Consider the following 27,811-nt stretch of genomic DNA (forward strand, 5'->3'; position numbering starts at 1 on the left):
CCATAAAAAGGAAACCCTATTTGCAACAACACGGATGGATCTTGGAGTCATTATGCTAAGTGAAATAAGTCAGACAGGAAAAGACAAAACTGTATAATCTTATTTATACGTGGAGGCTTAAAACATACAGACACACACACACACAAACTCATAGGAAAAGAGATCAGATTTATGATTTATGATTACCAGAGGCACAGGATGGGGGCTGAGGGAACTAGATGAAACAGTTAAGGCAGAAAAAAAAAAAAAAGGAAGTAAACTTAAATCTAGATTAGTTGAAATTAAGTAAAATTAATAATTCAGTTTCTTGGTCACACAAGCCACATTTCAAGCGGTTAGTGGCTACCATATTGGACAGCACAGATAGAGAACATTCCCTTCACTGCAGAAAGTTCTAGATAGTGCTGCTCTAGGGCAGGAGGTCACAAACTTCCGAGTACATCAGGATTACTGGAGGGCTTGTTAAAACACAGATGGGGGGATGGCACACACCTCAGAGTTTCCGACTCAGTAGGTTTGGGATGGGGCCCGAGCTTCTGCATTTCCAAGTTCCCAGGGGATGCTGATGCTGCTGGTCCACAGACCACTTTGGTGCAGAAAACTTAATTTATTGGTGACATCAAAATCATTAATCCAGTATATATGTTCCTTACGCCCGCACAATAATGCTGAGAAAGATTATCCAAATTAAGACTTCTGTCACCTCAATAAGTTGAGACTTGGGGTTGATCAAAAGTGGCAAAAAAAAAAAAAAAAAAAAAAAAAAAGGAACTCTAACTGGCTGATCCACCCAACCTGGGGGCTGCATTCCAACCACTTCCAGTCAGCTTCTGCTTCCTCACACAGCTGACTCATCAGTGCAGATGAACAAACACTACAGGGCATACCGTCCCCGGGCACAGCTGGGCCGGCCAGAGACACACGGACCCAGGCCCAAGAGGTAGGAATTCTTGCTTATCATTCAAGCTGACATGGTTAGTTTGAGCTCGTACAGGCAGCTAACCAGCACATAAGCACCCTCAACACATAAGCACCAAACACGAATGAAATCTCTAACGTGAAGAAAGAGAGATTTTTCAGATTCCAGTTTCGAGATGGAACAGCCCTCCACGCGACCAGATGAAGCGGCATCAGGAGTGACTAAGCGTATCTATCTGTTAACATGACCTCACGGGCCTCCAATCTACAGCATCCACCTTCTCAGAAGACCCCTGCCCCAAATCTTGCCCTTAAAAATCCCCACTTGTAAGCTACCGGGGAGTTCGGGACTTTGGGGCATTAGCCCCCCATTCTCTTGGATGGCACCAGACCAACAAAGAGCTTATCTTCCTGCACAGCAAAAGCTCACTGTCAGCTTTTACGGATTGGCTGTGCACTGGATGGACAAACTCTTGTTTGGTTCTGTCACACCCACACAGATCTTTACGGTGAAATCAGTGCAGAGTAGTATGAACGAGGTTCAGGGAGAAAAAGTCCTAATTCCTCAGTTCATCGAACTGAGTCACTTAGCAGCAACTTCATCATGACCAAGTGTGGTCCCACTGAAGAGATGCCCCTTGCTAAGCTTCTGGCCGTCGAAACACCGAGAAGTAAATGGAGAATGCTGGGTGGCTGCGACAGCACAGAGAGACCAGCTGGGGTGCAGCCGATCTGGGGGCTTCTCGAGCAAAACCATCATGTGGCGCCTGAGGCAAAGAAACAAAATCACGAAGAGTGACAGGCTCTGGGAGCAGCGGGCACTGTGCAAAACATAAGGACTGGCGCTTGGCAGTGTGCAGCCTACGGAAAGGCCGGCGGGTCACACATTGGTCTTTGGAGCCATATGGTTAGCACCGACAGCCGGGTCCTCTTCAGCTACAAAAGGGCAGTAAGAGACCACGCACCACGTTACCACCCACGGCTGCCGGGAAGCCAGAAGCTGCTCAGAACACATGTACGTTTTCCTCATAAGCATGGGCATGAAATCCGGAGTCGTGAACCCTACCCACCACCTTCACCAAACTTCTGAGTATTCAGAACTACTGTGCCTAACTGTTTTTGCAGAAGCTCCCAGACTGGTTTTTTTTTTTTTTTTAATCTGGAGATTCCTGCAAAGGGGAGGCCCTAGGCTAGGGCGTGAAGGCCAAGGGGATGCTGCCTGCATGCCTCTTTGAAAAACTGAATTCATGGTTCAGCCATTGCCTCCATCATGGGAAACCAGGGAGCGACTGCAAACCGCCTCAAGTGTACAAAGAGGGAAGACTAGCACATGGCCCAGCGGTGGGCACGTTCCCTGCCCGGCAATGGGTAACATGCTACAATCTTGTGCCCTTTTGCAGTGCTACTGACCCACGGGCCCCACAACACGTGAAGACAACACCCTATGGGATAAGCTAAAGCAAAAAAAAAAAAAAAAAATCAGATAGCACTGCCTCCCCAAACCTGGCATATTTAGATTAAAAAAAAAGAGATTTGATTGTTATAACAAAGGAAAATGCTCAGTCAGATTTCTGTATGCTTCTGCTGCTTTCTAAGATTTCTTTTTTTTTTTTTTTTTTTTTTTTTGTTAAAGATTTTTTTATTTATTTACTTGACAGAGAGAGAGACAGCGAGAGAGGGAACACAAGCAGGGGGAGTGGGAAAGGGAGAAGCAGGCTTCCTGCCGAGCCGGGAGCCCGATGTGGGACTCGATCCCGGGACTCCAGGATCATGACCTGAGCCGAAGGCAGTTGCTTAACCAACTGAGCCACCCAGGCGCCCCAACTTTCTAAGATTTCTTGAACAGAAAAGGATAAGGGAAGGTAGAAGATCATTCAACGAGGCCAGTTATTAGATCCCTAAGACACAGTGCTACAACAAAGTTATTAGAAAAAGGATGAAAACCACGAGAATACATCCAAATAGTGGTGAGAGCAAACATTTCTTTGCCCCAATATTGGATGAATACAATACTGGATAACAACTGTCCCCCTATGCCCCGAGTGAGGCAAGGTGGGAAGAAGCCAAAACAACAGAAACTATGAGAAATACGAATTTGGGGCATTCCTGGTCAGAGTAAAAGGACAGCCCCTTTAATACCCAATTATACTAGCTGGAGACCCTAGTCTATTCCTCCCACAGAGGTGATGTCTAGACTCATTATCTAGATGCCAATTCTTTCAGCAAATTAGGAATCATAGTCTTGAATGCCAGTCCAATGATTACCTGTAAAGAACAATCTCTTTAGTCATGCATACAAATAATTACGCTCAGAATTTTATATGCAAAAAAGGTCATTTGTATTTATAGTGATTAATGACTTTTGTTTTCTGGCCCAAAACGCAAAGTGGGTAATGAACTAATTATATCTTAGCACGAGAATGTGAAGTTCAAAAGTATACTAATGATAACTAGGCTTTACAGATTTTATGGGATTTCCCCCCAAAGCAGCTATTAAAACAGTGAATTACAGTAGTTATGGGTTATTTAAAAACATAAAGTTTATGAAACAGTAAAGCAGATTCTCATTTAAAAGGATCTATATGTTCCTCAAGGTAAAAATTAAATACCAAAATATCTAAACATCTAACCAATAAAGGCCAACATCCCCCAAAATCATCATTAGCTTTATAAATGACAATAGTAATGCCACATTCAGTTAAACAACAGTATTTACTGAGCACCCACACCTAGAGGTACATACTTGTTGTATCTCATTATGGGCCCCCTTAAGATTCTGCAGCTTAAGTAATTTTACTAACCAAAAATATCCTGACTTAACTTATTGAAAAGAATCAAAGCAAAAAAAAAAAAAAAGGTTCTACTCTTTTGGCAACAATGAGAATAATCAATTCGACAAAAATCAGGGAAAAAAGTTACAAGCAAGCATTAAGGCAGATTTTACAGTATAAAGTCAAACATGCAAAAATATATGTCCCCGGGCTATAAAAAATGTGTACGCAAGGCCAAACAAGCCAAACAAATCTCCTAAAAAGCTGACAAGTATGGATTTCTGCCCCTCTGAGGATGCAGAATTTACTTGATTTCTGAATCTTTTATTAATAGCCCAAAGAGAACCAAGGAATGGTCCACACAATCTTGAACCCTGAATTCTTTCAGGAACATACCTTTGAAACCATACTCCAGTGCTGAGGCGTTACATGGGCAGCCCGGCAGTATGTCAATAACCAGCCTTAACCAGGGAGCCGGGTCAGAGAAGCAGCATTAAGATGAAAAGCAGTGGCATTCGGTGGTCAGGGAGGAAGTGACATCTAGTGAAGGGCAAGAAAAAGGGCAGAGGCTTCTCTAGGAAAAATGCCTAAGAAGTTTCGAGACACAGTAAGAAGGAAGAGGAGAACATCAAAACCAAAACCAAAACCCACTTCAATCATTGCAGAAAGCAAGCTCACAACCTAGAAAGAGCTCTCCAGGCTCTTAAATATCATCAGAATGCATTATACACACATACACTCAATCCTTGATTATGAACATGAAGGAGACAGCAGACAAGTCAAATTCACACACACACACACACACACACACACACACCATGCTTTGCTAATAGTTCACATCTTCTATAATTAAGAATGACCTCAGCAAGAGGCCACACTGGGTTACTTCTCTTCTTTCCTCATCTTGCATTTTAATGCTGAGGACGGGGGTAATTACATGAGGAAGAAAGGGAGCAAGGGTAAATGCCCAGGGCCAGAAAAATCCACAGGATCCACACGGGGCTTTGTGAATGCCCCCTCTATGTTAACAATTTTGCCTTTTAACCTTTGGAATTCTCCCTGCTTTTCTATCTGAACATGTCAAGAGCCATGGGCATGCCTCCTCCACTGAGCTCCTAGGTTTATGCGGGTGGGATATGTAAACTTCATACATACATCCTTGGCAAGGCAGCTGGGCAATGGTGAGCACAGAAGCTTGGATGCCATGAAAAGCTCCCCACCTTCCAGCTCTAGTTACTTGACCACTTCAGGACTGTTACTTCTACCAGATATAGAGGAGGGAGTCAATAAATGCCCTTCCTTTCACACTCAAGTCATCATATACGAAAGGTTGGCCCTTCAGAGTCTCATAAACTCTGGACGGCCTTACTTTATTTTCCACATAGTGCAGGTGGTGGGACAGGCAGGCTTTGCGGGAAAAGAGGAGAACGCATCCCAACTTTGTGAAGGATGAGCAAGATTTGAAGAGGGGCAGGGACTGCAGATAAGAATCAGGTGATCAGAGAAGAGTATTATGGACAGGAGAAAAAAGGCTAAAGGAACAGCAAAAAAATCAGACAAGAGGGTTCAGACTGAAAACATCTGAAAAGGAGGTAGATGAGTTTGTTAACTAGTGGTAGGTCAATCGCAATGTTTTGTCCTGTTAGGCTGACTGGCAAACAGAAGAAAAACTGAAATGGGAAAAAGACAGTCTCCTAGGTTTTATGGAAAATGAAATATGCATATATGGTGAAAATTAATAAAGGGAAACCTCACTCAAACGGATTTGGGAAGCCAGCAGGGGGAGCGCTCACGCCCTACCACTGGTAGTCAACTGCGGACCCAACAGGAAGAGATGGACCCCGCCCAGGGGTACTTTACTATCCCTGCAGGAGGAAGAAAGCCTTACCTCCTCACCCTGGCAACAGCCCAGCCAATCAGAGACAGGCACAACTTAGCCAATGAGAAGCCACCATACTTCCAGCTCCCAGTTTACTCCAATGGGTTTTTTGTTTATAACAGCATCCCCAACTTCCCCCCTCCTCCACGGAGGAGCTCCCCCTCTCCTTTGTTCTCCGGACCTGCCTGTGGTTTTGCCACAGCTTGCTTGTCCCAACCTGCAATTCTCTGCTATTCCCAAATAAACCCATTTTTGCTGGTAAAACAATGGGCAGTTTTATATTTAAGGCTAACAATACATACGCATTCCACTCAAGATTACAATTCGTATTTAACGAAATGTAAATTTCAGCAGCCAAAGTAGGTGGAGCTTGCGAACATTTTTAAAAAGCTATCAAGGGTGAATTTCACATTGCATCGAAAGTCACCCTTTTGCAGTTTTGTACAAATTTCCAGCGAACATCTCTTAAGAAATATCACCAGTTTATCCACACCGCAAATATACTGCTATCTTTCCCCTACTCCAGGGTTTCTAAATCTGAGTTATATGCACCCCTGAAGAATTCATGGATGGTTTTTATAGGATCCACAAAACGTATGTGCCTTCTTCTAGGGATCACTGACACAGTTTCACCCCATTAAAAAAGGTCGGTGAGTTAGGAAATGTTAAGAACTTCTCCAAAAGAATGTATGTATCAAGGAACTGCACCTCTTAAGAATATCCTCTCCTGCCCTCCTCCACAACACCCACGTACCTACACACACATACACACGCACACCACACGTTATTTAGGAGTAATAGTCAACAGACGATTTATATACACATTTTTGCTATTAAATCAATTCTGTTTGAGAATTATATTGTAAATAGTAAAACAAACACTTTTCAAGATCAGCTTCCCTAGAGGGGCTAGTTATGATTTGGAAAGGGACAGGTTCAAAGTACCCCCAACGTCATTTTCTCCACAGCCTGCCAGCATTCTGAAATTCTCATAACTAAAGTCATTCCATTTAAAAATATAACGTGGGGGCGCCTGGATGGCATAGTCAGTTAAGGCTCCGACTCTTCATTTCAGCTCAGGTCATGATCTCAGGGTTATGGGATGGAGCCCTGCATCGGGCTCCACACTGGGCGTGGAGTCTGCTTAAGATTCTCTCTCTCCCTCTCCCTCTGTCCCCCCCAAATAAAAATAGTAATAATAAGAAATAAATAAAAAATACTGTGGAAGAATTAATACACTACAGTTTAGCTAGCTTCCTCTTAGCACAGAACAAGACCCCAAGAAGAGAGGTTCTAGAACAGGTACATTTTGGTTAGTAGTGCTGGATCAGTGGGCCAGAGTCTCTGAGCTAAGGACACAATACCATCAAGAGACAGCTTCTCCAACTTCACCCACTGGCCTTGGACTACTGCTGGTTCTGGACTGTGGGGCCAACAGATTCTTCCACATGATGATCTAGCAGGTTTACTTACTAAAACCAAAATACCAACAAACTCCCAACTGTGGGTAAACTGTTTTATGGTAACCTAACCACTGGTATCATCTGATAGATACTGTCTAATTAATAGCTGCCAGACTCAAAAATACTATGTATATAGTTTTTCAAATCCAATCTTTCAAATGGTGGCATAGTAACAAACTGATAAATGTGCACTAATTAAAAAAATAAGCTATTGATCAAAGCCTCTGTATTATAAATACATTTACACTCTTTTAAAATGCAAACAGCAAGTTGTTTTGACATTGTCACAAGATAAATTCATGACACAGAGACGATTTATTTTGCATATTTCCCCTCAGTTTAATTTCATACAAGCCATGCACAGGAACTTTTGCATAAGGCATGACAAATAATCTATGAAAGAAGAACTAGAGACTTTAGAACAGAAAGGTGTTGAACACCGGTGAAGGTCATTCTTATGAGTTGGAACAGTTTATTTTTCTCATTCATCTCAACAATCTATGAGCTCTGTAGAAAGCGGTTTAATTTATCACGCTTTTTTAAAAACTGTTTAATTTTCTTCATTATAATTGGATCTGCATATTTTGAGAACGTCATGTTTTCATGTGCAACATGCTCCTTAATTCATTTATAGTAACGTTTATGGTAAATATCCTATCGATATATATACATCTACATAAAATTTTAAAACATTATGTTAACTTCTATATATTTAGAACATTACCTTTGATAAATTATTGAAATCACTAATAAAGAAAATCCTAGCATTTCTTGTTCACTGTAATTTCAAATTCATACATAAGCTATAACTAATGGTAAATAGTCTGTTTAAAAAAAAAAAACACATTTCGCCATAAAACTTAGGTTTACTGTCTGACTAGCCATTTCCGATGCACTAAATGACAAGATACAGTCACATTAGGGCCTCAAACTGCAGGCAAAACTCCTAAAACCTCAAAAAAAGGTTTTATATGACAGTTCAAAGTATAAAACTGAACAATTACACCCAGAGACCCAGACTTATGAAAGGTTTACACAGAGCTGGCTGCACAACGTTCACAAAAAGCGAAACAATATCCTTCATATTTTTTGCACAAAATGATGAATGCTTAATCCTCAGAATGCATGGGTCACAAAATGAAAAACACGACTGTCATATTCAAGGTGCTAGCAATATCTGTATGTGGGTTTGGCTGTAAAAATAAAATTGTTTTTAAAATTAAGAAAAGCCTCACATTAAAAAATTATGCCCAGAAACTGTTTTGGCACCAACTCAGAGTGTAATTCATTTCATAAGGTAGAGCATCCTTCCCTTCACAGTGGTATTTAGTAGAAGAATCTATATAAGTCCTCACAAAATGCACATTTCCCTGAGATTTACATGGTTATTTTTGAATTAAAATCTGGTTACACGCATACATATTTTCAACTTTCTTCCACAGGAATAAAATCTTACATATCCCCAATACAAAATACTACAAAGGGCAATAAAATTCTTCCAGTGTAAAGAAGTAAACTTTCTAACTTGAGAAAGTAGCCATAATAAACTAAAAAATGGTATGTGAGACAGAATGATAATTATAGGTGCAAAAGAGAAAATATATATCCTTATAGAGGATATAACTTAATTATGGCAAACTGCACCACGTAAATAGCAACAGCAACATACCCTATTGGGCAGAGCAGAATAGCTTGCAAAAAATTTAATCTGATGACACAAATTTGGTTTTTTAATCTTTTAGCCAAAAGACCCACGGGGGGAAAAAAAATACGTATCTCAACAGTGACCTCTAGTGGACAAGTCTTAAAATGACGGTCTCAAAATGAAATTCTCTAAGACTGAAAACAAGCAGGAAAACATTTACAAAGCTAACCTTCCCAAACCACCATAAAAACCAGGTATGAGCTTACGGGGCCAACTGAAAAGACTCAGTAAACACTGGCTTAAAAGGCAGAGTAATCACAAAGGCAAGCATTGGAGCAGGGGGGCAGACACACAGGAAAACAGTCTTTGAAATCACTGCTATGTTCCCTTCTTTCAAAACACTGAGAGAGTAAGCAAGCCCCTGGGTAGGTCATCTCCGTCTGCTCTGACTTAGCCCAACTCATCACCTGCCAGTGCATTAATCAACCTGTATTAACTGAGGGCCGAGGTGATTTTCAACATGCTCTTGGTACTTTTGGAGGTGCGGGATACAAAAGAGCTTCAGCCAGGGCTCCTGACCTCGAGGAAATTATAATGCAATTAATTGCATGAAGAAATCAGTAAATAATTGTGGATCTTAAATATATAAAACTAACTTGAAGTGGAAGAGTAACAGGCACGGAAGCTGTCACAGCTCTAAGAACGAAAGGAGGCTTTATGGAGACGTGACACTCAGATGAGCCCATCAGAGTCGCCGCGCAGAAGGAGCATCCGTGGGTCATCCTGACACCAGCCATCCCCACCTGTGGATGCTGAGCTGTACCCGAGGGGTGCCATCCCAGCACATCACTCCTCACTATGAAAGGGTCCCCATGACGAGGAACATGACGTGGACATCAATGCCCAGGACACCGGGAAATGCTTCTTTAGAGCACTCACATTCTCCAGCATGTGTGATGTGAGTCCATGAGTAGGAAACAGAAGTGTGTGGTGGCCACATCTACTCAGGTCCCTATACCAGTTAATCCCGAAAGTCCAGTTTCCACACAGATGTCTTCACCTCAGGCCAGCTGTGTCCTCCCAGGACCTCCCTGCCATCTACTGCTTTCTGTAGACAGTTCCTGGGAAGCCACTATGTGCTCAGTAATAGGTGTTAAAGAAAAATAAATAAATGGTCCCCACTTTCAAGAAAGCTTAAGATCTACCTGGAGAGAGTGAGTAAACATAAAGCAGTAGGAGGACAAGCACATGCTTCTGCACTGGTGTTAAGGGTCTATGAACAATAGGAGTTTGGGGAAGAAAGATTTCCCACTGGCCAGGGCGGCCAGGGGAGCCTCAAGCAGAGGAGGAGGGGTGAGGTCGCACGGGTGGAAGGGAGGAGGCAAGGGAGCATGGGTGCAGAGGCGGGGCTGGGCATGAGGAGAGCCTGACCAATCTGTCGGAAGCAAGCGGGGAGGAAAAGCTGGCTGGGGGGGTGGGGGGGGTGCAGATGGGGCAGGTTCTGCAAGCCAGGCAAAGCGCACCTTCCACCAGATGCATGCGGTTATCACGGGGCGAATGCTGTTTCAGACAGGACAGCCTGGCGGAAGAACCTCATCTTTACTCTGAAACCATTCCCTCCTGGGCCAGAAAGCACCTCTGCTCGGTTGCCCGCCAGCACCTGCCCCGTCAGAGCAGAAGGTTAGAAGGAAAAGATTCGCTCACTGCTCTGCCTTCCGCCTAAATACATCAGGGAGACGCGTGCCCCTAGGGAAGTTGTTCCAGGCCGAGCAATGCCCCCCCCCCCGCCACTCTACCAAAACCCATCCACACTGCCCCAATCCCCCCTGGTTTAAATGTAAATAGTGCTGCTGTAGAATGATGAACCCCTAATAGTGACTGGCTTGACAATTTGGGAGTATTTTTTATGAACTCAAATACAGAAAGCTTTAAGGATTTCGGTTGGCAGAATCTTGGGGAATTGAAGGATCATCTGCCCACTTCTGGCTTCCTGTGGTCTCCCTGGTACTACGCCGAGAGCACCTGTCCACGTCAAAACCACCAGCAGGGAAAGGAAGCCCACTCGTTGCCCCACGGTCCCGATGGCCCTGCTGATATTGACTCCAGTGTGTGGAGTCCCACAGTGACCCCAAATCAAGTCCCAGTCTGAGCCGGCTAGCCATTCATTCCATGAGCACACAAGTGGGAATGTCAAACGACAGTGTAATTGGCAGACTAAGAAAAACACAAGCACTTTCTGCAAGACAAAAGCAGGGCTGAGGGGTTTCACTTCTGAGTGCCACTGGTTTTAATGCAGCATTGTCAGCCAGGCCCTATTAAAAACCACAGAAAGTGAAAGACACTGATTACCATACAAAGTGACAGGAGGGTGTGCTCAGCCACTTGCATTTAATGCATATTTATATTTCCATCAAATGGACATATTTACTATAAATACTTGAAAAACCATAGCGAAGTCATTCATTTAAATGCCAGAAAAATAGTAGAAGATGCTAATTTGACCTTAGTGGAACAGATCGAGTGTCACTGACACGACTCACAATGGCTTGAAACAGAATTTACCAAGACGATTAATTAGAGTTTACTGGATTAGGTCAAGAATGTCTCAAATAGAAAAAGGAAAAAAAAAAAAAAGAAAGGAAAAAAAACAGGAAAGGAAGAAATTTGAAGTTTGAATCCATTCACAGCCAACCTCTTTAATAGCAGACACAATTTAACTTCGTTTTTATGCCTCTCTAAATTAATCTTGTATTATATGCCTGGAGAAAGAAACTGATCCACTGATCCCTGAAATTTCTATCTTTGTGGACATGTGAAAAGAAATAAACAACTGAAAAATCTGAAAGGTTTTTTTGTTTTGGTTTGGTTTTTTGTTTTAAAGAACAGATCAATTAGTGATGTAATACGAATGGAGCGTGTTTTGCTTCTTGTTTAAATGTACACTTTTTTCACTCTGCTGATGATGCAAATCTAACCACGGGAAGCTTGGTAATTAAATATTTTTATGAACTGTGCAATAGCTTCAGGGAATTCAGGGATCATGCTGTCCACCTTTCAAGACAAACTGCAAATCCCCTCTAAACTGGGATTATGGTCTCAGTGGACAAGACGATCCTTTGTTATGAAAACCATGAAACTGGCAGCATATTACCGGTTACAAAAACGATCACATGTGACGTAGAGCCCTCACTTTCAGCTTCTGTAACCACCGTTACTCATATGTGACGATCGTGTCACTCTGCCTTGGCCTTACAAATATGTGCTTTAGTTAAAAATGAACTAAATCTGCCTGTTTCCCCGCACACAAAGGGCCCTAACTGCCCTCTTAGTTCTCAATAATCAACAGCTCGGTGACATAGCCTCGAGCTGTACATAATGCACATACACACATAAATTCACATGACAAATCCCTCAACATGACATTCAGCTCAATTTCACGGGACTCAGAAAGCGCCCTAACAAATTCTTGCCACATGATTAGAAAGTCATTCAAGTCTGCAGGAAATATGGCACGCACAAAGAAGTGACAGTCAATTAGGAATGAGAAAGGAGAGTTGGTCCCTGTCATTAAAATCTTTAAAGTCATAGCTCTAGGGATAAGATGGCGTATTATCACTCACATGAGATATTTTCATAAAAACAACTATCAGTTCTCCTGTATGTTAACCATGCCATGACACAACCCAGGCTCCAGAGAATTCTTCTTGGGAACCAGACTCAAAAATGTGAAAAATGCAGATGCCAACTTACATAACTTCCATATTTTGTGGGCGGCTCCCCCCCATCTGAGAAATAGAGCAACAGTTAAATATCCTCCTTTTGGGGGAAGTACAGAGAAAGCCAAGAACTCTTACTCTAATATTTTTTTTAAGATTTTATTTATTTATTTGACAGAGAGAGAGACAGCGAGAGAGGGAACACAAGCAGGGGGAGCAGCAGAGGGAGAAGCAGGCTTCCCGCCGAGCAGGGAGCTGATGCGGGGCTCATCCCAGGACCCTGGGATCATGACCTGAGCCAAAGGCAGACGCTTAACGACTGAGCCACCCAGGCGCCCCAACTCTAATATTTTTTAAAAAGTTTTTATTTTTCCATGAAACACTTGTGAATCGCCTGGCAGTTGAGGTCACTGGAACACTTAGCAGCCCTGAAAGGAACCATTTCCTGAGAAGCAACGTCATGATGTTCTTCCTTCAGTTTACACATGTGAGGAAAGAATCCTCAAAACATGCAAAGTAAAAAAAAAAAAAAAAAAAACAAAAAACAGAGCGAAGTACAAAATACAGAAGATGCTCGTGTATCGCATGGACACCAAAAAAGATTTTAGGTTTCCCCAAACAACACCTGTCATTAGCATCTTTAAAGGAAACAAAAGAATCAGCAGTATCACAATATTACCTACAAGTCAGAAACTGTGTAACCAACGGTGAAGTTAACTCACTTGTTAGCTTGTTGTGGCTGAGGACCAGCTGCGTGATGTGGGCTAAAGAGACTGCAAAAGAAAAAAAAAAAAATCACACAGTCAGTAAATGTACCCAAATTATCCCCACACTCCTACAAGGTAAAGCATTGAATTATCTTCACAGGTTGAAGTGTTATTGCCCAAAAAAAAGAAGCAAGGTTTCATGTAACACTGTCTGTTAAATGTTACGCCAAATTAAGATTAAAGTTAAATGTTACGCCAAATTAAGAAAAGTTATGCAATTAGCACAGCGGGTTAGAGCTAATGGGATTAATGTCACAGGATCAAACATTACAAGGGCCAGTTAGCTTTGCACTGAGACCCGCACCACTGGCCTAGCCTGAGCGATCCGTCTCAGGAATGAGCGTGGAGAGGCACAGCGCCTCACCTGTCCCAAAGGGAACATCATATGAAGACGGAAAGATCATGTCCCAGTAAACAGGGAGCATGTCACTTCACCTGTGCCCACTGGCAACCCAGAAATTCTTCTACACGCTACCGAGTGATGAATAGGAAAAAACTTTCCCCTCAAATTATTTTGGTTGATGTTTCAAAGCACCGGCAGATTGCTCACCAGTTCCCAACAATCTCGTGGAGGTTTAAACGGAACAAGATGAGACTTGCTTAAAAGATGGTTTGTCCAACTTTATAAAGAAAGACAATACAGATCCACAAGAAAGAAAAAAAAAGTCCAAGAAAAAAGCGACCTGCCTTCCATTTTGGGCTCTAAAACTTCACGGGATGATCAGCATATGTTTTAAACAGTAAGTTTTAAATACATATTTTTTTTATTATTATGTTATGTTAATCACCATATAGTACATCATTAGTTTTTGATGTAGTGTTCCATGATTCATTGTTTGCGTATAACACCCAGTGCTCCATGCAGAACGTGCCCTCCTTAACACCCATCAACAGGCTAACCCATCCCCCCCATTAAATACGTATTTTATATATTAAACAGATTTAGACATTTTTCCAATATTCTTTCTCTAAAAACATTATTATATTAATGCCTCAGAGTTTTTTCCCTAAGAAGTAAGAAGACAAAAATTTTTCTCAAGAAGGGTCTCCATGTTGGATCCCAGCATGTTGGGAAGAAAACAAGAATATCACCCTTGATCACAACTTTTGAGTAGGTTTTTTTTTTTTCAGCCATTGCAAAGTTATAGAAAATTCAAAATGCAATACAGGTACCTGTTTTCCTGCCCCGATCTTTCAAGAGCACATGGCTGGCCTGATGCCCCATAAAGTCAGAGTATTTCTCAGACGGCATCCTCCGACAGAACCCCAGCACAGCCACCCAAGCCAAGAATTTCCCATCACACGTCATCACCACCTACTCCTCAGCCCTCACCCCAGTTTCACCCGACGCCCCAATCACTTCTTGTAGAAAAAAACAATCCGGTTCACAATCCAGCTGCGTGCAGCTAGGGGGTCTCTCAGATCATCTCTTGTCCGCACTTCTCTTTCCCTGCCTTTCACGACCGTGGCAACTGGGAAGCCTGCCTGCAGGCCAAATTATTCTATATTACGACCTCCATGCAGATTCGTCAATTTGTTTGTTTGCGGTTAGACTGAGGTTAAGCCTCTTTGGCAGGAATGTCAAGGAAACGTGGGGTTCTCCTCGATGTGTCCTATCAGGTGGGCACAACTTCAGTTTGTCCTGTCGCTGACCATCTTCCCTTGATCGCGGACGTCTGCCAGGCTTCTCCACTGAACATGTACTCTTTTCCCCTTTGTAATTAATAAGCATTTGGAGAGAACGGGGTTTGAGGACGGGAGGGTACTTCAGAACTCTATAAGTATCCGGCGCCAAGTGTGGTGCACGATCCACAGCAATCTTTACCCTCACGGTGCCACTGGCAATGTCCGGCAACGTTTCTGATTCTACCAACCACGGCCACTGAAAACCTAAGTTTCCCACACTGTGTCTGTATGAGCCAGCACTGGTCTGCGGCAGAGGCACCCCGAGGGGAGGGGGCCTGGGATGCTGCCTCACATCCTCCAGGGCACGAGGCAGCCTGCTCGCTCCTCTGCAGGAATCTCCAGAGCACAAAACAGTCCGGATGCTTCTGGAAGGACAGTCGGGCAGAGCATAGTTTTAGCTCCTCAGGACCATCCAGTCCAAAATGTCAAGAATGTTGCTGCTGAGAAATTGCAATTTCTTTCTTTGTATCTGGATGGCCTTGTGGTTTCCTATTTCAGTCAGTGGACTATCATCTATCGTTCTTACTTATGTTGGTGTTCCAACTGCCCGATCTGGCGGTCCAAGCCGGCCCCAAGCCTTCTGACGGTCCCCACTGCTCCCTGAGCACTTCGCCACTTCCTGGGACAAGATATTCAGGCTCATCTTGTCCTTTTTCAGCCACAGCCCCGAAATCACCATTTCTCTAATGAGCTCTGGTTCCTTTTTGTGGAAACTGGTATTTATAAGACAAAATCTGGGCACCAGATGTGCTCATTGCTATTTGGGGCTCAGTATTCTCAGTTCTTCTCAGTGGACAGAGCTTGAGAATACACACACACACACAGACACACACACACACACACTCTCTCTCTCTCTCTCTCTACTGATTTCACTATATTATTGAAAACCCTGAGTTCACAACAATTTCTCCAGCTCCAATACAACATGACACAGTTCATTCCAGTTTCTTCCCTCTGTATTTGTGATTCCCTTCTCTAACAGAACTCTGGCTTCCGTTACCTCTAACCTACTTACTATGTAATCAATAACCCTATATATAGCTGCACGGAAGAGAGTTCTCTTACAGCTAGACCGAGACAGCTCTACGCTTATTTGCAGGGGCCCCTGGAAGTTTGGTACAGATTCTTGGTCAAGATCAAGATAAAGACGCTGGCTAGCAACGTGTGATGTTCAGCTTAAAGTTGAAGACACCCAGGAAACCCCCACGGCCAGCTTGTTTACACTGTTTAGGGATGTGTAGACTGATGGCTTACACCTGGCTATGGGGCACACGACCAGTCGAGCATGAAAGACATTGCTGGACACTTCTGGCCAGGCTATCTGAAACTCACATTCCCCACACACATCTTGGTGGTTCATCATGTGGACAGCAAACATGTCCTGAGCAAGGAAGAAACGACTCTGGGGAGCAGCCCCAGAGAGCCTATGATGCCCCGGGGGCTCACCCAGGCTTCCTTAGGCCTGCTAAGCCAGATCCTGTGCCTTTAATAACTCCGTAAGTGGGTGGGGTCTGTGGAACTGGAGTCCTTTCAACCTCTCCAACTTCAAAATCAATTCAGTAACCAATCTCCCCCACAACCCCTCCCTCCTGCCGGGATACCTTCGCACTCTGCTCAGACTCCCCTGCCCACCTGCCCCTCCACAGCGACACCCTCCTTGTCCTGCTTGGGCTGGGACCTCGCAGGCCAGGCTCCCACACCTGCACAGACGCTCAACTCACCCCACTCGGGTCCCCACCCCCCGCTCTAGGTCACCAGTGCTCCCGACCCTGACCACCTCTCTTTCTGTCCCACCCACTGGCCTTAGGACTGAACCATTGGGAAAGGGGAAGCGCAAAGCAATGGGGAAGGAGAAGAGCATTTTCCTGGTTTTCAACAGTCACAACGGCAGCTTCTCACACGATGCTTAAGATTTTAAACACTGCAGAAGATCTTGCATGTTTTTATTTGTAAGACTTAAGATTCCTTGTCCACCAATTAAGTGTTCCTCTATCTCTGAAGCAGACAGTCTGAGATGGGGGAAAAAATATCTCAAAGAGCTACCCTCCTACCACACCAGATGAAAAAGATTCACAGATGTACCAGTTAAGATGTACAGTCACCATCATGTGAGAACAAGCCACAAATTAACAGAGGTACGCACAATGGGGGTCTGTCTCTCACTTACACACAGGCAATCCAGAGGTTCCCAGTACCTTGCTGCTCAACCATCCCAACACGTGGCTCCCACCTCATGCTTCAAGATGGCTGCCTGAGCTTCGCCATCGTATCTGCACTCCCCTCAGGAAGACAGAAAAAAGAAGGCTTCCAAGAAGTTGCACATGGTAATTCCACTTGCAATCGATTTATCACCATTTTTATAATCCAGTGAGGCCTCGCTTTGCAAGGGAGGCAGGGAAATGGAGTCTATATTCCAGGTGACCAGGTGCCTGCTAAAAAGTAGGGGTTTTACTACCAACCAAGATGGGGCAAACTGAAAGTGGCAGACAACTAGCAGCCTCACACACTAGCCCACCACTCCCTCCGAGTGTCACAGAAATCAATCCTGATCACAAAAGAAAATGAACAATCCTCCCATCTCTGTCTTAAGTTTTCCTAAAATATCACAACTCATTAGAAAAAAATTTTTTTGTTCTTTCTCCCAGCTACCATTCACAATGAAAGATTTAATTAGGGAAGGCTGGTTCTCTCCCACCATTTCCTTGTGTCCCTTCGACAAGCATCCGGCAGGAGAGAAAGTGACCAAGTTTCAAAGTTCTTTTTCTGTGTTGTTGCCTCACCTGATAACACCACGAGAATGCATTTGTCTTCCTCACTGTCGTTACGGAGCTACATGTTAAACGACGTAAGAGGGAGAAGAAATTAGAGCAGTAAAGAAAAAGTTCATAAAAGATCTTTGAGAAAATATTTAGAGCAACAAAGGACTCCAGGCTAGGTCTGCGGGGAGGGCAGTTAAGTTGGACAGAATCAAAATCACAGACTCAATCACAAAGCCTGGTAACAGGCAAAGGCTGAGTTGCAACACACGTATTTATACAACCCACCACTCCCCTCCACTTGGCAATGGTGAGTTAATTGTGAGTCTTGTATGGAAACTGTGCTGTTAAAAAAGAAGGGAGAAAGTGTCTACCAAAATAGAATGGATTATTTAAAAGCACAAAAGCTGCCATGGTCAAACGTGTTGGGAAAATGGAAGCAGGCTGTACCCACTGACCTGCCTTGCAAACCTTAATCACACACTGGGAGATCTTCCACCGTGTGAATAACATGCTTTCAAGAATGAGCAGCACCAGAAACTGTCAGGAATGAGCAGCACCAGAACAGTGAGAACAAACTGTTATTAAAATTCCTCAAGCAATATTAAACTAGGCTTTGCGTAGGCATTTTCAAAAGAGAATACATTTCAGAAATCAACCAAATAACTAAGAAGTGTGTTGACATACACAGTTAAAGGTTACAGTGCCTTGGCTATCGTTCTGCCTCTAGCCTTTAGAACTGGTCTTTGGGTGAACACGGTTTCAGGCCAAAATGAACAGTGGGAAACCACATTGTTGGAAAGGAGGTGTTTGTAAGGGAAGGGGGGACAGGGTGAGGTTGCTGGCACCGTAACACAGGATTTATGACTGTTTGTTCTCCAGCCAGAAAGGGAATCAGCAGGAAAATGCTCAGAAAGGAACTGGCCGGTTCAATAATTTCACAAGAAACATAATCAAAGACGCATGCAGGCACTCACCCCACTCAGAATGCCAACAGGCTCTACCTTGGAAATTCTCTAAGAAGGAATATCTACTGTACATCCCGGGGAGGCTGGGGAAAGTCTTGGATTATGTGGACTGTCCTCAAAACCATCCTGGTTTGCATGAAAACTAAATACTCACTCAATTTAGGGAAGAGAACATGGACCAAAATGCTCAAACGTAAGGGATGAAAGGAACGTGGACACAAGAACAGTCTATCAGAAAGGACAGTGGGTAGTTCAGGAAATGTTACTTATTATGGGATGACACATCCAAAAATGCCTTAGGGCAGAGGGCACGCCACCCACGGTCGCTGGACCTGCAGGACATGGAAACAGGAGGTTATGGAAACAATCCCAGGCTTCCCTGAGCAAACAGATGGAAAACACACCAAAGTACAGGACTGGAGGGGGCAGCCAGTATTTTAATAGAATAAATCCAGAAAACTCAAAGAATATTCCTATGAAAAGAATCATAATTTCCAGATAACACATGGAAGCAGATATTATTTAAAATCAGCTTGGCTTTTTCCTTCTTTTTGGCATAAAGTGGGCAGCATAAGAAAAGAAAAAAAAATGCATGATGAGATCCACGGCACCCTAAGATGACATTATAGACTTGTTTTCAAAATAACCTAACATATCACAGTGATGGGGCACACTGGAAATTGTCTATATCATCTCCTATTTGGCAAAAGAGAAAGCAAATGACTCCTCTGGTAGCAATTCAGAGAAGGTTAAAAAAAAAAAAAAGTTCTAGCTTTGCAGAATGACATTTCCATCCAGAGGGGAAAAACACAGCCAGAGGGAACCAAGGGGAATGAGGCCTGAAAACACGTCACATGATGTGGGACTTGAAAGTGTCTGCGATCTTGCGTTCGGTCAGAACTGGCCTCGTCTGAGCACCAAAGGAAAGGTTCTATAAGTGGTCACAGAAACTGGCCTGTAACTTCCAGTCCATCTCACAGATGGAGCCCCAAATGGAAGCAGAGAGACATCGCTATCAGCAAAAGGCAAATGCTTTACCCCCTTCGGGTAGCAAAGGTTGTGGTAGCAAAGATTGCCATCTTAGAAGAACCACCATACTTCTGGATGTTCAAAGAGGGCTGCCTGGTCTGGCAACTCCAGGGGCATGATTCAAATTCTGGGCAACGACAGATTCCATCACAAATAGTATCCTCTACTAATTCAGTTACAGGCCAGAAAGAGGAATTGATTTGAATTTGAAATATAGGATGGTTCAAATGGTTTTTCTACCCTGGCTCCCCAGCAGGCTAGCACAGCCACAGCCCTAAATAACCGTGATGTGGAGACTCCACAGGAATGTGGAAGCCAGCCAGACGTCAGCATCTGAAAGCAATGCTGACCAATTTGGGTTCTGCGTCTCCATGATGCATGATTAAAATGCCTGCCTGTGTCACATGGCTGAAATTATTTCACCCTTGGTAGTAAGACACAGATTCAGATCTTCTTAAATATGCAGCTTTTGCCAATATATCAAAGTGAAGACAGAAAATAAAATGTTCGATACCAAGATATAATACAAATATCATATTCATCAACACACCCAGAATCATAAAAACGTTTTTCTTTTGAATACTGTTCATAACTTAAAACTTTTAAAAAATCACCATGATACGAAAACTTTCCTTTACTTCACAATTAATTATTGCAGTGAGTTGAAAACTCTGTAGTAGCAAGTTTTTGAAATCAGTTATTTGACCGAATTACACTATTTGCAGATAAAGGGTCTAACAACCATAATCAACTGCTCTTTCATTCAACAGAAAGCAATTTAATATATGTGATGGCTGGAAAAAAAAATGGGATACCTCTTTGGATACATAAGTAAGAGCAGAGAAGTCACGTGTGCTGAGAAGCCCGATGAGCTGGTCACTGACTAGGTGCTTTGTGCTCACCGGGATGTTAAGTCCAAAGATACCAGACCCAAGCCACTGTGTTATTAAAAACGTGGAGCCCACATCATTCCTGTTCAAACACATCACTTCAGAGTCTCTCCCTCAGGAAAAAAGACCAAAAAAATTATATTTCTGAAGATGCCCAGGAGAATGAGAGAGAAAAATGCAGCAAGCCCCACATTCATTAATTGCTCCAGAGGTGTAAGCAGGATGGTATTACCAAATGCTTCGTCAGTTAGGTCTGTTTCACAAGACCGAACGTAGGCATTGTGACAGGGATAGAATAGGAGTGAGACAGTCACTGCCCTCAACGAGATTACCCTGTAATAATAAGGGGATGCAGTAAAATACTCTGACACCTTATGGAATATAAGTGCCGTAAAGGAGAGGAGGTGATTTGAAACTCCCATGAAAAGGGAAATGCTTGAAAGTTTTTTCAGGCTTAATCACATCTTCAAGGTCCAGACTCAGTTTTATTCTGTATCCACCTACATACTTATCTTCCTTTGTTTTGCTTATTTGTACTAATTATTCTAGCATAAACTATGTTATTTGTGGAACACAAAAAGGTGTATTTTTAGATATCAGTTATAGAATCCTAGAAATCAAAATGCGTAAGCCCCTCATTTTATAGATAAGGAAACTGTGGCCCAGAGTAGTGAAGTGGTTGTTCTCAAGTTACAAAGACCACCAGAATCAGAACTGAGACTACAATGGAGTTTTCCAGATTCCAGCTTGAGCTGCTTCTTTCCACATCCACCCCTGGACGGGGCACGCTTTTCAAGATGGTGGAAATTCCAATCGTAATAAAAAGTATGGAAAACTCCATTCTATCCTGAATAAAATATGACAGTTATGTAAAGTGACTCAAAGCAAAGAATACCCAGATTCAAGCAGTTTGAGATCCAGATCCCAATCCCATGAGATCCTGAGAAAATCACTGGAATTCTCTAGAGCACACAATTTCTCATCTTGAAAATGAAAGGCTGAATTAAATTATTTGATTCTGTGAAACAAGAGCGAAAAAGTAAGAATGAACCAGTATTTATGTAATGCCTACTGATCAATGTGCTACGCGGGGCACTTTACAGCCACTCACTAGAATCAAAACTGTTAAAATAAGGGAATAACAACAAAAACTTAATGTTTGCCAAATGCTTAAGACGTGGCTGGCGCTATACTAGAACTTTACCACCTCATCTACTCCTCACAGTGACCCTTCCCGGCAGTACTATTATCCACCACCACCCTCCCAATTCTAGATCAGAAAAATGGGGCACAGGGAGGTTAAGCAACCTTGCCATGGTTTCAGAGCCAGTCAGCACAGACAACCCTTTAAAAGTTGTATCCACAATAGCCAAACTATGGAAAGAGCCTAGATGTCCATCAACAGATGAATGGATAAAGAAAATGTGGTATGTATATATATGTGTGTATATATATATATATATATATATATATGCACAATGGAATATTATGCAGCCATCAAAAAATGAAATCTTGCCATTTGCAATGACGTAGATGGAACTAGAGGGCATTATGCTAAGCGAAATAAGTCAATAAGAGAAAGACAATTATCGCATGATCTCACTCACATGAAGAATTTGAGAAACAAGACAGAGGATCATAGGGGAAGGGAGGGAAAAATGAAACAAGATGAAACCAGAGAGGGACACAAACCGTAAGAGACCCTTAATCTCAGGAAACAAACTGAGGGTTGCTGGAGGGGAGGGGGGGTGGGAGGGATGGGTGGGGTGGGTGATGGACATTGGGGAGGGTATGTGCTATGGTGAGCACTGTGAATTGTGTAAGACTGACGAATCACAGACCTGCACCTCTGAAACAAATAATACATTATATGTTAATAAATAAAAAATATAAAATAAAATTTAAAAAAAAAGTTTGTTTCCAGACTAAAACCTGATTAATTCTCGCTCTGGTTTTTATTGGCCAAATAAAGCAAACACATGTCAACAAACAGCCAACTGTACAACATTTCCAGACATCCAAAAGATAAATAAGAGGCTTAATCCATAGGTTCATTTTTTACCAAAATGAAGAATGGCTAAAATCAACAACACAAAAAACAACAGATGTTGGCAAGAATGTGGAAAAAAAGGAAGCATCGTGCACTGTTGGTGGGAGTGCAAACTGGTGCAGCCGCTGTGGAAAACAGTATGGAGGTTCCTCAGAAAGTTAAAAACAGATCTACCCTGTGATCCAGGAATTGCACTGCTAGGTATTTACCCAAAGAATACAAACAAATACTAATTCAAATGGATACATGTACCCCAATGATTAGAGCAGCATCATCTACAGTAGCTGAATTACAGAAACAGACCAAATGTCCATCAACTGATGAATGAATAAAGAAAATGTGGTATATATATATGCAATGGAATATTAGTCATAAAAAAGAATGATATCTTGCCTTTTGCAAAGACATGGATGGATCCATAGAGCATGATGCTAAGCAAAAAAAGCCAGACAAAGACAAATACCATATGATCTCACTTGTATGTGTAATTTAAGAAACAAAACAAACAAGCAAAGGGGAAAAAAAGAGAGTGAGGCAAATGAAGAAACAGACTCTTAACTATAGACGGTTAGCAGAGGGGAGGTGGGTGAGGATGGATGAAACAGGCGAAGGAGGTTAAGGAGGGCACTTGTCGTAATGAGCACTGAGTGTTACACTGAAGTGTTGAATCACTACATTGTACACCTGAAACTAGTATTACACTGTATGTTAACTAACTGGAATTTAAATAATTTTTTTTTAAAATGAAGACATGGACAGTATCAAATGTGCATGCTTTCCATTTCAGACAAGATGGTACATTCTCAACTTTCATGTATCCCTGCAGGTAAACAGGTAGGGCAGAGGTTTGTTTTTTTTTCCCTTCCTAGGGTCCAATGGTAGATATTTCTCTCTGATTCCTCATTTCTCTGGTGGGGCAGTGGTTCTCTGCTTCCACTGACATTTCTCCAACACACACAGAGCAACTCTCTCTGAGAATGACATGAAGACTATGAGAACAGCCATTCCACAGCTAAAGCCATAAGGAAAAAGCCACATCAAGAAGGGAGAGTCAGGGACTCGGTCTGGTTGGGACCCACACCCCTGGCACAGCAACCCACAGGTGGGAGGGATATCAGAGAGAGGTCCTCCCTGAGAAGTGAGAAGTTCAAGACCCACATCAGGCAGCCCCTCCCGGGGCATCTGCACTGGGAAGACAAGTCCCCATAATGTCTGGCTTTGCAAATCAGGAGTGCTTAACTCAGGGAGAGCCCTCTAGGGCGGCAGGAAACCAAGACTCAGTTCCTAAAGGAGCCACACACAGATTCACTCGCTCTAACATCCAGCAAAGAAGCAGCAGTTTGAAAAGTACCTGGGCCAAATGTAAAGAAGATTTATGACTAATTTTAGGGGGTATGCTGGAGAAACAGGGATCTAAAGGAACTTTTTCCAGGAATGGAAGCACTGGTGATTGCTATTTTTCTTACTCTCCTGCCTACCTGGCCGAGCACTGGCGGATGCCATTTCTGACACTATCCACCTACCTTGCTAGTACAACTTATTTTGCCTCAGGATTCCCCCAGAGACCAGCCCCACCCAACCCACCTGCCTCTGCAGATACCCATTCAAAATAGTCCCTAACCTGCTACATCCACCCAGCAAATGGCCTCTGTCTGAACCACTGCCCCACTCAAAGTGGCTGCCATTTGGGGCAAGGATCCCAACCACTCCAACCTGTGGCCTCACAGCCAGCCACACTGGGAGCAAACCCCTAAACAGCATGCCCACTGACAGTCATGGTCCACACATAATAGAAGGGCACACACAGCCCACACAGGGGACATCCTAGGAAATCCTGGTTCTGGTAACCAAGGGGACTGCACTTCTGTGCCCAACATGACATCTTCTAAGAAGGCCACTCCTTCAAGACAGGGAGATGTAAGTGATCAACCTAGTACAGGGAGACAATCAGAATCAGGCAAAATGAGGAGGCGGAGGAATATGTTCCAAATGAAAGAATAACACAAAATCTTGGGAAAAGAACTAGACGAAAGGAAAATAAACAATCTACCTCGTAAAGAGTTCAAAATCATGTTTATAAAGAAAACCATCAAACTCGGGAGAAAAATGGATAAACACACATTCTCACTTGAAGAAAAAGACAGAAAATATAAAAAAGAACCACTCAGAGCTGAAGAATACAATCACTGAAATGAAAAATATAGTAGGGGGAATCAACAGCAGAATTGAGGATGCAAAAGAACAGATCAGTGACCTAGAAGGCAGGGTAGTGGAATCACCCAAGGGAAAAAAAAAAAAAAAAATTTAAACAGAACAGTTTAAGAGACCTCTCTGTACAACATCATGCATACAACGTTCCATTTTAAGGGTCCCCAAAGTAGACAGACAGAAAGGGAAAGAAAACTCATCTGAAGAATTAAGAGCTAAAAACTTCCTTAACTTAGGAAAGGAAAGAGCCATCCAGTTCCAGGATCACAGAAAGTCACAAACAAGATGAACCCAAAGAAACTCAGACCAAGACACATAATTAAAATGTCATGGTTAAAGGTAAAGAGAGAGTATAATTTCTTTGCCGATTCAGATGCCTTTTATTTCTTTTTGTTGTCTGATTGCTGTGGCTAGGACGTCTAGTACTATGTTGAATAGCAGTGGTGATAGTGGACATCCCTGCCGTGTTCCTGACCTTAGGGGGAAAGCTCTCCGTTTTTCTCCATTGAGAACACATAGATCAATGCAACAGAATAGAGAGCCCAGAAATGGACCCCCAACTCTATGGTCAACTAAGCAGGGAAGCATGTCCAATGGAAAAAAGACAGTCTCTTCAACAAATGGTGCTGGGAAAATTGGACAGCCACATGCAGAAGAATGAAACTGGACCATTTCCTTACACCACACACAAAAATAGACTCCAAATGGTTGAAAGACCTAAATGTGAGACAGGAGTCCATCAAAATCCTAAAGGAGAACACAGGCAGCAACCTCTTTGACCTCAGCCGCAGCAACTTCTTCCTAGAAACATCGCGAAAGGCAAGGGAAGCAAGATCAAAAATGAACTATTGGGACTTCATCAAGATAAAAAGCTTTTGCACAGCAAAAGAAACAGTCAACAAAACCAAAAGACAACCGACAGAATGGGAGAAGATATTTGCAAATGACATATCAGATAAAGGGCGTACCCAAAATCTATAAAGAACTTATCAAACTCAACACCCAAAGAACAAATAATACAATCAAGAAATGGGCAGAAGACATGAACAGATATTTTTCCAAAGAAGACATCCAAATGGCCAACAGACACATGAAAAAGTGCTCAACATCGCCTGGCATCAAGGAAATCCAAATCAAAACCTCAATGAGATACCTACCACCTCACACCAGTCAGAATGGCTAAAATTAACAAGTCAGGAAAGGACAGATGTTGGCGGGGATGAGGAGAAAGAGGAACCCTCCTACACTGTTGGTGGGAATACAAGCTGGTGCAGCCACTCTGGAAAACAGTATGGAGGTTCCTCAAAAAGTTGAAAATAGAGCTACCCTACAACCCAGCAATTGCACTACTGGGTATTTACCCCAAAGATACAAATGTAGGAATCCGAAGGGGCACGTGCACCCCAATGCTTATAGCAGCAATGTCCACAATAGCCAAACTATGGAAGGAGCCAAGATGTCCATCGACAGATGAATGGATAAAGAAGTTGTGGTATATATATACAATGGAATATTATGCAGCCATCAAAAGGAATGAGATCTTGCCATTTGCATCGACGTGGATAGAACTGGAGACTGTTATGCTGAGCGAAATAAGTCAATCAGAGAAAGACATGTATCATATGACCTCACTGATATGAGGAATTCTTAATCTCAGGAAACAAACTGAGGGTTGCTGGAGTGGTGGGGCGTGGGAGGGATGGGGTGGCTGGATGACAGACATTGGGGAGGGTATGTGCTATAGTGAGCACTGTGAATTGTGCAAAACTGTTGAATCACAGATCTGAACCTCTGAAACAAATAATGCAATATATGTTAAGGAAAAAAAAAAAAGAAGATAGCAGGAGGGGAAGAATGAAGGGGGGATAATCGGAGGGGGAGATGAACCATGAGAGACGATGGACTCTGAAAAACAAACTGAGGGTTCTGGGCGGGGGGGGAGGATGGGTTAGCCTGGTGATGGGTATTAAAGAGGGCACGTTCTGCATGGAGTACTGGGTATTATGCACAAACAATGGATCATGGAACACTACATCAAAAACTAATGATGTAATGTATGGTGATTAACATAACAATAAAAAATTAAAAAAAAAATTGAACCACTTTCTTATACCACATAAAAAAATAGATTCAAAATGGATTAAAGGCCTGAATGTAAGACATGAAACCATAAAAGTCCTAAAATAAAACACAGTCAACTTTTGGATCTGTCTCCTCAGGCAAGGGCAACAAAAGCAAAAATAAACTATTGGGACTACATCAAACTAAAAGGCTTTTGCGAAAAGAAGGAAGCCATCAGTAAAACAAAAAGGCAAGCTACTGAATGGGAGAAGATATCTGCAAACGATATATCCAATAAGAGGTTAATATCCAAAATATATAAAGAACTCACACAACTCAACACTGAAAACAAACTATCTGTGAGGCATCTGGGTGGCTCAGTCAACTGAGCATCTGCCTTCGGCTAAGGTCATGATCCCAGGGTCCTGGGATCAAGCCCCCTGTCAGGCTCCTTGCTCAGTGGGGAGTCTGCTTCTCCCTCTGCCCCCGTACCCCCCCACTTGTGTTCTCTCTCTCAAATAAATAAATAAAATCTTAAAACAAAACAAAACAAAAAAACCTCCAGGAAAGAAACTGTGAGTCTATAATCCAATAAAATTGACCTTTAAGTAAGAAGGGTACAAACACTTATCTATCATGAACATGCAAAAAACCCTGGAAATACTCATTTTTTGGCCCTTCCTACAAAATCTATCAAATATGAAGCTCAAGCAATCAAAATAACAAAAGAGACTGACTTGAGGGCCAGTGTAAATGTATGTAGGTATAAAATATATAGATATCTGTACAACTAAGGGTAGATGACAGTTAAACAGAGAGAGTATAATAATGGATATATGCACCAGAAGTTTAGATATGGCCCATGTATTAAAAAATATGGAACCATATTATAATTCTTTATGAGAGTTGTATCTGGTTTCCAGCTAGCATCACTCCCATCCTCACAAGAAAAACGTTGATTAAACAGAATATAAGCAACCATTCTTCGATCCATTAGAGAACTG

At 42.6% G+C, this 27,811-nt stretch overlaps 1 protein-coding gene across 6 annotated transcripts in view; it reads right to left on the reverse strand.

The window, feature by feature from the left end:
• Positions 1-27,811, reverse strand: part of RSU1 (Ras suppressor protein 1) — a 192,343-nt gene that overhangs the window by 146,053 nt on the left and 18,479 nt on the right. For 3 of the 6 annotated variants that reach the window (XM_036097050.2, XM_036097049.2, XM_036097055.2), the window contains exon 3: positions 13,115-13,165. The exons of 1 other annotated variant lie outside the window; for it this stretch is intronic. In XM_036097050.2, coding sequence (XP_035952943.1) covers positions 13,115-13,165 — 51 coding nt within the window. Of the gene's footprint in view, positions 1-13,114; positions 13,166-14,332; positions 14,476-27,811 lie in introns of those variants that run through there. 2 more of the 6 variants (XM_078075182.1, XM_078075181.1) reach the window with 2 other exon arrangements.

The sequence above is a fragment of the Halichoerus grypus genome, chromosome 6, assembly GCF_964656455.1.
Source record: "Halichoerus grypus chromosome 6, mHalGry1.hap1.1, whole genome shotgun sequence".
Classification (NCBI taxonomy): domain Eukaryota; kingdom Metazoa; phylum Chordata; class Mammalia; order Carnivora; family Phocidae; genus Halichoerus; species Halichoerus grypus.